At 40.5% G+C, this 11,002-nt stretch overlaps 1 protein-coding gene across 4 annotated transcripts in view; it reads right to left on the reverse strand.

Moving 5' to 3' along the window:
- Window positions 1-11,002, reverse strand: part of LOC111872530 — a 50,196-nt gene that overhangs the window by 23,536 nt on the left and 15,658 nt on the right. For 3 of the 4 annotated variants that reach the window (XR_002844238.2, XM_023866539.2, XM_023866538.2), the window contains exons 4-5: window positions 7,408-7,537; window positions 6,686-6,829 (exon numbers count right to left, since the gene is read on the reverse strand). Coding sequence is in view for 2 of the 4 variants with exons in the window: in XM_023866539.2 (XP_023722307.1) it covers window positions 6,686-6,829; window positions 7,408-7,537 (274 nt within the window). In the remaining 2 variants the exon portion in view is untranslated. Of the gene's footprint in view, window positions 1-3,667; window positions 3,788-6,685; window positions 6,830-7,407; window positions 7,538-11,002 lie in introns of all 4 variants that reach the window. The other variant, XR_004513909.1, reaches the window with a different exon arrangement.

Here is an 11,002-nt window from a genome sequence, read left to right on the forward strand (position 1 = left end):
ACTACACCACTGCTTGAAGCATTTGCAGAAGTTCTGAACTTGGCAAAAGAAGCCTGTGACAGTTCTTGAATCACGATGATATAAAATCTCTTCCTTTCAGTATCAACTTGAGTTTTGGGGGAAAAAATGTCTGATATGATTCTAATGTTGCTATCATTTAAAATATGAGACACAACTTTTGCAGCGATCCATTGCATATTCAGATCTTGTGTCACAATGCTTTGGCATGATCCAAACAAACTTCCCACCTCATTATTCATTCACAGATGGATGTCCTAAATGTTCAACATTGTTAAGTCCATTTCTGAACACGGAAAACCAGCCAAATGTTGGACAAAAATATGGAAACACCCAAGAAAGAATAATATCACGTGTTGGATGTATAACGCGACAAGTAACTTCACGTCGTATTGGATATAGCGAATTTTATTTCACACTCGTTCGTACAATCACACAATTTACAGATTCACAACTACTGCTATCTGCAATATAACAATTACTTGGCCTGCGAAGCTAGGCTACAACTGACTGGTTGACTGACTCCCTGGCTAACTCGTAACTCACTCTTGAATAGTGTTTGCTGCTCCTTATTTAGCCCCGTTACGGACGACACATAAAACAGTTACATAATAGGCACCACTGTTGCGTAACGTCATGTTTACCGACTGCCTAGCAACAGTTGTTGCACAGACTCCCTGCCGTGTTTACAAAGGCGTTGCTGAGCAGCGCTGCCGGGAGTTGTTTATGGCTACATAGCAACTGTGGCGTCCCATGTTATGTCACCGCGGGGAAAGGGGTGTCTACCGAGCGTTGCACACTGATGGATGGAGTGGGGGTATGTGACGTCACTCGCAACATCACAGAGTTCACGCGACCCCCACGTCCCGCTACGCCATCCACGTCACACTGCTCCCTTCTAAAGGTTGTTCGTCCCGAATAGCCTAACGGTGCATCCCCGTTCCTTTGTCTTTGGAGGCTGTTCTTGCAGCATCTTTTTGTCTGTGTGGACTATAGGAGGCTCAACGATGTCACCAAGAAAGATTGTTTTCCACTACCCTGTATTGACGATACCTTGGACACGCTAGCCGGAGCGAAATGGTTTTCGACTCTTGATCTAAAGAGCGGCTATTGGCAAGTCGATGTACACCCAGACGACACAGACAAGACAGCATTTTCGACAGGTCAGGGGTTATGGCAGTTCACAGTCATGCCCTCTGGCGTCTGCAATGCTCCGGCAACCTTTGAAAGACTAATGGAGACAGTCCTACGAGGTCTCACATACGATTCATGCCTTGTGTATCTGGACGACATGATCATAATAGGCTGCACATTCCAAGAGTACATGCTTAACTTATGGAAAGTGTTTGAGAGGTTCCGGGAAGCACATCTGAAACTTAACCCGGAAATGTGTCAACTTTTGCAGAAGGAAGTCATGTACCTTGGGCATATTGTATCACATTACCATGACTAATATGGTGTAGGAAAACCTCTGGCTTGCAGAACTGCTTGCAGTCTCCTTGGAATGGATAAATAGAGGTCCTGTATGATTTGCAAGGGAATCTTATACCAGTCTTCCTGCAAAACATTGGCAAGTTCTGTTAACGATGATGGAGGTGGATAGCGCACACACAGATTGCTCTCCAAAACAGACCACAAAGGCTCAATAATATTGACATCGGGCGATTGTGGGGGCATGGCAGATGCGACACTTCATCTTCATGCTCAGAAAACCAGTCCTGGATGATGTGATCTGTGTGAACACGGGCACTGTCGTCTTGGCAAATGGCATCACCATTGGGGAACAAAGTTTGCACCATGGGATGGACTGGTCACCCAAAATGGTCACATAGTTCTTGGCAGTGACATGACCTTGCAGGGTAATGATGGGTCCAACAGAATACCACGATATGGCTGCTCATACCATGAACAAACCCCCACCATGTTTCACTCTTGGCAGCAAACAATCTGGATCGTAAGCTTGGGATGACATTCTCCAGATGTAAACTCGGCCAGAAGTCGAAAACAGTGTGAAGGTGGACTCATCCGACCAAATGACGGTCTTCCATTCCTCCACAGTCCAGGTTTTATGACTTTGGCACTACACTCTCCTCTTAGTGACATTCTGATCACTGATGAGTGGCTTTGGAATGGCAGCTCGTCCAGAAATACCTTGCTTGTGGAGCTCCCTTCATATTGTTTTGGTGCTGACAGGGTTTGTGAGCGTGACATTCAGTTCAGCAGTCACTTTTGCAGCTGTAATCTTCTCATTTTTTGTCACAATCCTATGCAATGTTCGTCTGTCTCGATCACTCAACACACATTTCCACCCACGCTGGGGTTTATCGAATGTGGTTTTTCCAGTCCTCCTGTATGTGGTCTTAATCTTGGATACTGTGCCTCACGAAACACCAAATACCTCGGCTACCTTGGTTACGGAAGCATCCACCATACGGGCTCCAACAATTTGTCCAAGTTCGAATTCTGTTAGCTCTGGCATTATGTACTAAAAACTGCACAGAACACCGTCTCAACAACAAATGAAGCTTGCAACGTATTTCAGAGCTTGTACAGGTAGTGGTATTGGGCAGATATGACAGTGTCACCTACAAACGTCACTAAAATAAACACTTCAATTCATGCATGCATTTCATGATGTGTTTCCATATTTTTGTCCATCTCCATGGCTTATGTGCAAGAGGACCTGTTCTTGGCCTCAGTTTTTTTCAAAATAAAACTGCAATGCATTAAAATTGCATATTTATTATGACAATCTTGTTAATATAGTCCCATGCATCAATTTTCTGTATTTTACTTCACAATGATTGTCTTTTAAATTAAATGGTTGCCAAATAACATGCAACATGAGTGAGTTTAACAAAATCTTAGCAGCCAACACTATCTTTCTGTTTTTTCTTTGGTGGAGGGCTGGTTGATGTTACTTTTATTTTCAAGTCAGGTCTTTATGTCTTTCCCAGTTTCCATTGTAAATTTTCCTGTTATCTCTCACTAACAAAACCTGATCTCAGGTGTAGTTATACTGACACAGGTTGTCCAGTGGGTGAAGTCAGCTCTGTCTACAAGACCCAACAAAGTAGATGCCTCCCACCCTTTCACCTGAAGTTGAAACAGATCTAGTTTCCAAAAGGCTGTGTTCTTTGGAACACCAGACGATGAAGGAAGTCCAAGAATTCAATAATCCTGAGTGTTAAGTACCATTATCAGAGCCATTTAGATTCAAATCTATGGACAGATCATCTATTTTCACAACTGTGCATTACATAACAGGCTTTACATTCACAACTCATTTCCTACACATCGTCAATAATTACGGACTACAGCCTGACTGTAACAAATCCACCCAAATTAGACATTCCACACATTACATAAAATCTCAACACACACAACGTGTTCAGTTGTAATGATACTCTGAAGCAAACGATAAATTCTTGAAGAATATATCAAAGAAGATGGACATAGGGTTTAGTCAGCAAGATAAGGTCAGAAGTAAAGTTTTGTAGTTGAAGCACTGTCAGAAGTGTTTCTTGTAGAGAGACCATGCTGCACAACAAGTCAGTATCTCACAACAGGAAATTAAGAATGAAGAAACCTTCACCTGAAGAAGATCCAGAATGAAGAACTGAGAATTCATGATGCTTATTATACCTACCAAATTCAAACATTACACAATGATTGTTTTCTGTGGTGTGGCACTGGAAGGAGTTAGAGAACAGGTAACTTGATCACTGGTGGATGCAGGCATGTGTCTCAGCACCTGATTCTACATAGGCTGAAATCAAGAAATTACAGAGACAAAACTCTGTCTCATAAACAGAGGACTCTTGTAGCAAAAATGGCATTTCTTCTAAAGAAGATTAGAAATGCAGGATAAGAAGGAAGATCGAAAGAGAAGCTATACTTGATTAGAAGCTGTATATAATAAGCAAGTTTTGAATGTTTTAAATTATTTTTTTCTATTTTTAATTTTCTTAGTGGGGAGTGGAGTCCAACTAGGTCCACTCGGCACAGCGACCACTGATTGGCCTATTCTAGCCTGCCCCGGGTGATTATGATGATGGAGAATTTGGTGGAATGAAGATTGGCAAAGGAAACTGAAATACTTGGAGAAAACCCACCCCAGTGCCACTTTGTCCACCACAAATCCCATTTGACCAGACCCGGGATCGAACCCGACCCGCCGCAGTGGGAAGCCAGCGACTAACCGCTGGAGCTACGGTGCAGCCTAAGTTTAGAATGTTACAGCTGGCTGTTTCTAAATCAGGATGATTAAGAAATGAAAAATGACTGTATTTGAAATAAAACTTCTTTTATCACTGCCAGTCTGCATGTACATCATAATTTGCTTGTCACTACAAAAAGCTGCTTCTCCACATGAACATAAATGCAATGCACTAACAAATAAGAAGAGAATGAACACGAACTGAGAGTTAACATGCTTTCAAAGTGTAACGTTTTTGAGCTGCACTGGAAGGAAGGGACTTTGCATTATGTATTAACCTTTTACAGCAAAGTGGTTATTGTACAGTGCATTTGGAAAGTCATTATGCACTTATAAAAGGTGTTGGAAGTGATGTCCAAAAGTGTTTATACAGATCTGAACCCGTTTAATTTTATTCACAAACACTTTCTTCAGATCTGCCTGTGAGATGTTTCTTATGCATGCAGTCACTGCAGTTTTTAAAACATTTAGTATGTGTGGGAGATCATGATACGCTGCAGATTTTGCTGCTCTGGTGCAGTAAGAACCAGCGAGCGAGGGGCCATAAGTTTATAGAGATGACACATTCTCCAAAAATCTCATTCAGAAGTTTCATAGAGTTGTTAGATGTGTGTGCAGTACTGCCATCTTGTTGTAACCAGCAGTAGGTGATTTCATCTTCCTCAAGTAGGCCGATGAAATCATATAGCACTGAACAGTAATGTTCACTGTTCATTTTTCCTTCAAGAGTTTCAATTGTTTTCAGGCCATTTTATGTGCCGTTGCAAGCCAATACCTTCCTCTTGTTACAACTTGTGCAATGATTTTGATGGACTGCGTAGTATAGTCAGAATGTTCAAAAACTTCTCATCCTTAAGTTTAGATGGTCTTGCACTTCATTTTGGCATCCAACACTGAGCCTGTTTCACGAAATTTCTCAATAAGTCTATGAACTGCATTGTGATAAGGCACAGGTGTTTCTGGGACTTTTTTGGCAAATTTCTCCTGCACTAAATCAGTATATCTATTGCCTTCTTAAAGGATGTGTTCAACAAGAAAACATGTTCCTCATTGAAAGAACCATAACGAGAAAAAAATTAATTAAACACTTCACTGGTATTGTACTTCAACCGCTGTTCAACAACTGAATACAGAGAAACGTCACACAAAAACAGCACACTTCAATGGCAATTTTGATACTGAGAATCAACTGCATAACCAACACACTGCAGCATACTGCAGCCTAAATGCACAGCGACTTTCTGAGAGCACTGTATATACCATCAGCTTTAATATTAAAAATATCTGCATTTTCCCCCACATAATACGTTTATGGGGTTTTTATGATTTTCAGACAAACAGCGATTACTACCCTACACAGTATTAACCAACTTATCTTTGTAATGGGGCCACAGTGTTTTCTGTGCAGTACAAACTGGATTTTAAAATATTATTTAGATTAACTTCTAGGCTCAAAGACTTAACCCACTGCTCAACATAACATAATAAGGGTGTATGGATGCACCAGAGAGATTGGGATCACAGATTATATCTCTTCCTGCTGGCCTAGAAAACATCAACACCTGAGACTACAGGCACAATGCCTGTTAGCATGGTGTCTAAAAGGGAGCTGTGTCTAAGGAACCTTACAAGTAGAGTCCAGAAACTAATGCCAAAGAATTTGAGAATAATTTCTTTGCTCAGAAATAAGACAAAACAGCACATCACCTGATGTTTCTTTACAACATAAAACACTTTACAAATGGGAAACATGGATATGAATCTGGAATTCTGAAGCAAAACACACACCTGCCTTCCTGTGGTAGTGTCAAGATATAGTATTTGTCTATGAAACAAGTACCTTATATTCAGTCCTAACAAACACACTTTTTTTCATGTTAATTTTTGTAAAGACACACTGTTACTCTGAGATTGCAGGAACTGTCTGGTTCCCAAGGACATCTGCAGCAATAGTGACAATGATTTACCATCAAGTGCAAAGCAGGATACAGAACTGATGCATTTAGACACAAATTAATACTGGCATCTGCATGATGCCCAGCCCATGAACTGAGAGGCCCCTATAATTTGCATGCTCTCTTTTGTGTAATTTGCCTTATCAATTCAAAGTCTTTGCTTCTGAACACACTGTATGCATGCCACTAACTAGTGTTTTGTTGGTCTTCCCTGCTCCTGACTAACAGCACAACTTTCTTCCCTGCTACTTTAAAGTTGGTTTAAACTTGTTTTGAGGAGAAAGATGTCATCCTTTCCTATTCATCTTCCATTCTTCATTGCAGGAACTTAATAAATGGCTGAATCACATGACTGACTACAACAGAGTTCCAGTATAAATCAGGGTCTAATGCTCCATGAAGTGGAAGTTCAGTACTGCAAATTCATCAGAATGCCACATTACAGAATTGCATTCATCACTGTATACAATCTCTGACAATTATAGCTACTTACTAGAAGGGATGTGACAATCTTTATATAACAAGTAACAAGTTCCAACAGCCAGCATAAGTAGTGTCCCCATCACTACAGCTACTGCAGCCACCCAAACACGTGTGTCAAAAGTCTGGGCTCCTTGCAGCAGATGGCGAGCCAATTCTGTTGAAAAAAAAAATCAGTTTCAGTGTAAATATATAAATACATACTTCCAACTGGGGTCCTCAGTTATATTCATTATACAGAGACCTACAAAATACTTATAGTTTTACTGTTAGTTATATTTCAACATGAAATCAGAGTAACAGACACATGTAAAAAAAAAAGGTAAAGTTATTCCTGTAACAAGCCATGAATGCCCATAGGGTTGTGAGAGGTTGAAGCTCCCACATCGTCTAGACAAATGGCTAACAGATGGCGGTTAGGTTGTCAGCCTTATGCGCTGGCCGCCCTTTACCCCCACAGGAAGAACCCTGATACACACTTCTGTTAGAGGCTGAGTCAACCCCAGGGCCATAGTGCAGCTGGAAGGATTAGATAAATTGAAAAAAGATTCAATGACCTCATTGGGAACCTGCAACCTTCTGGTTTGCAGCATAGTGCCTTACACCACTAGGTATCCCAACATAGGAGAGGTAATTCAATAAATACAAACTGTCATTTTCTCCCTGTTGAATTAAAAACAGAGCAAAAGGGTGAAAGTGTTATAAGCGTCACTGACAAGAGCACACACAGCTCACCTATCTCTTCAATGTCATGTAATGTAGTTGCCTCCAGCACAGTTTCTTCTCCTGGCCCCAGCTCATTACTGGCCCAGATTCTGAACACATATGTAGTATTGGGATCCAGTCGATATACATCTATCTGCCGCTGTAACATCAAAATTGCATTAACAGACTGCTCACAGGTTATGACACTGAAAGGCCTCAAAATCTGCAAGTCCTGAAGGCAATCTAGGAGTAAAAACATACTGTTGTTTCTGAAGTGACAGACAGTTTTCTGGCTCTTATTTTATCATTGGCATATCCTTGTTACTAAGAAAGGGCATACAACTCTAAAAGGTACAGTAAATCTAACTAAAAGCCCTACCTTTGTAACAAAATATAAAATCTTATGCATTCCTTACCAACACTTTATTTAAAAAATTATATAGACAAAGTAACGAATGATACTGTTAACATCATATTAATTACAATGAAAATGAATGAAATCAGATTTTTAACTACAGTATACAAGTTATTTGGTAAGGTATCAGCTCTGAGATGCATGAAAATGACAGGTGTAATTATAAATGGGACAATGTTATTGAAATGAAACTCAACACATGCCATTAATTTGGTCACCACTCAAGACACTGATCTCCACTTACTCTCCAAACCTCTATTCTCGCTGTAAAATCTGACAAGAGAGAGAAGTGTCTTACCTCTTGGGTAGTTCAGCATGGTGACAGATAAGATAAAACAAAGAATAACAGAAGACCAAGCTAAAGACAGATGACAACCTTATATGAGAATAGAATAAAAGTATTTTAGCAATAAATTTTCGTAAGGTTTTTACAACGTGTAAGGAATTTTGGATAGAAGGAATGTCAATTTGAATAAATCTATGGTTATGAAAATAAACTGGAGGACAGGAAATATGAAAAGATATATAATAATCATAAAATAAGGAACACAGAGTTTTAGGTATTGGAGAAGTAGAACGGTAATAAATGGAAAAGTAAAAGAAAATTACAGAAAGAAAAAATGTAGGAAAATTTTGCTAATTAGTTAGGGCTATACTTTGAAAAAGGAAATATTAAATACAGGAAAAATACTGTATGTTTATTTAAATGTTACTATATACCCATATTACTTAACTAATTAAGGACTGTGCCCTGAAGACGTATGGGGAAGTGGATGTATAGATAAACATTTTCTTGACCTCAGGACTAGTTGGATGTGGCTTGTCACCTTCATGCCCTGACTATTTTACCCCCTGTACCCATTAGATAGGAGGCTGGGTGGGCCCTGGAGCCTGTCTGAATGACATGCAGAAGAGAAAACTCCAACTAGAACTCCAACCTCTCAGTCATCCAGCCTGTAGCCGGTCACTATACTGACTGCACTATCCTGGCTTCCAATTTATAGGTAAAGGTAAAAAGGTAAAGGTATCCCTGTAACAGGCTGTGGAAGCCCATAGGGTTGTCAGAGGTCTAGGCTTCCACATTTTCTAGACAATTGGCTCACAGATGGCAGTGAGGGCGTCAGCCTTACATGCTGGATGCCCTTTACCCCAGGAATATTCCTGGTACTCATTTCTGTTAGAGGCTGAGATGACCCCAGGGCCATAGTGCAGCTGGAAGGATTAGGTGAATTGAAAAAATCCACCTCATCGGGATTTGATCCCACAACCTTCCTGCTTGTAGCATAGTGCCTCAACCAACTATGCTACCACGGGCCCCAATTTGTAAGAAGTACAGAAGGAAAAAAGTCATGAGAGACAGAATAAAAAAAAGAGAGAGCGAGAGAGAGAGATAAAATACGTGTAAGATTTGAGGCTTTCATGGCAGTGACTATGAAGAAAGCAGTGTTCTGGGATTTGGCACCATGTATATGTGGTGTTAACCGACGTTTCGGAGGAACGTATCGCCTCCATCTTCAGGGTAGAAGAAAAAATATAAGAAATCTGCAAGCGAGGAGACCGTGAGAACCGGTAAAAGCAGACTGTGTTCCTCCGAAACGTCGGTTAACACCACATATACACGGTGCCAAATCCCAGAAGACTGCTTTCTTGGAGATAAAATACCTTTGGATATAAATTAATGATAAAATATGTGGTGCAATCCAGAAGTTCCCAAATTTGAATTTTTTGTGCAAATCGTTATGAGTACAACAAAATATCGTTCGGTGTCTCCCCACACATCCTTATTGAATCAGTGTGGCAAACGGCGTCAAGTTGAGTGGTTGCGTTTATTGTTGGTCAATGTATTTCCATTGTTGTGTTTCCGTGAGTTCGCAGTTTTGTGATGGCTGACCTGAGAGACCAGCGTGTCTGTATAAAGTTTTGTTTTAAACTTGGGAAAACCACTGCAGAAACGCACCAAATGTTGAAGCAAGTTTTTGGTGACAACAGTTTAGGCCAAACACAAACTTATGACTGGTATAAGCATTTCAAAAATGGCCGAATATCAACTCATGATGATGATCATTTGGGATGGCCGTCAACTGGCGCCACACCAGAAAATGTCACGAAAGTTAGGGATCTGATTCTGCAAGATCGTAGACTGACCATCCAAGACCTCTGTAACACCTTTGGGACTAAGTTAAGGTACATGTCAACGAATTTTGTCAGACGAACTGAACATGAGGAGGATTGTGGTGAAGTTTGTGCCACGACTGCTGAAAAATGTACAGAAGCAGCATTGCTTGGAAGTCGGCAGGGAACTTCATCAACAGCTTCAAGGGGACCCAAACTATCTTTAGAAGGTTGTCACTGTTGACGAAAGTTGGGTTTATGACTACGACCCTGAATGTAAGCAGTAATCGTTGTAATGGAAGAGCCCTTCTTCACCTCAGCCAAAAAATGCTCGACAAGTCAAGAGCAAAATTAAGTCCATGTTGATCTGTTTTTTTGATATTTACGAGATTGTTCATAAGGAGTTCATCCCTCCTGGTCAGACAGTCAATAAAGAGATCTATCACGATGTTCTAAGGCATTTGAGGGAGGACATGAGGAGAAAACGTCCAGAGAAGTGGCGCACAAATGACTGGGTACTCCGCCATGACAACGCATGACCGCATTTGGCTTACATTGTGCAGGAATTTTTTGCTAAAAACAAGATGGCAGTTGTTCCCCACCCACCGTACTCGCCAGACTTAGCTCTTTGTGACTTCTTTCTCTTCCCCAAGATGAAAATCAAGCTGAAGGGGTGAAGATTTGATACAGTTCAGGAAATTCAAGCAGAACCGCAGACAGCACTAAACACCCTAACAAAGAGAGACTTCCAGGATGCATTTCAAAAGTGGCAGAAACGCTGGGATCGGTGTATGCGCTCCCAAGGGGACTACTTTGAAGGTGATGGTGCAGAATAAGATCTAGGTAAGACATAATAGTTTTTATTAATATATTTCGGGAACTTTTGGATTGCACCACGTACTATATTTTTCATAAAATTTTTGCCTCCACACAACTTATGCACCATAATTTTCATTATATTTTTGATATTTTTTTACCACCGGAAGATGCAAGTCATGATTAAATCTGGTATTACGGGTGTGGACATCAGAGTTTGTTATATAGCAATCTCTATTCTTGACAACCAGCATAAGGAAAATATATATTGCGATTGAAGTG

This window comes from Cryptotermes secundus, unplaced genomic scaffold, assembly GCF_002891405.2.
Source record: "Cryptotermes secundus unplaced genomic scaffold, Csec_1.0 scaffold537, whole genome shotgun sequence".
Taxonomy (NCBI): domain Eukaryota; kingdom Metazoa; phylum Arthropoda; class Insecta; order Blattodea; family Kalotermitidae; genus Cryptotermes; species Cryptotermes secundus.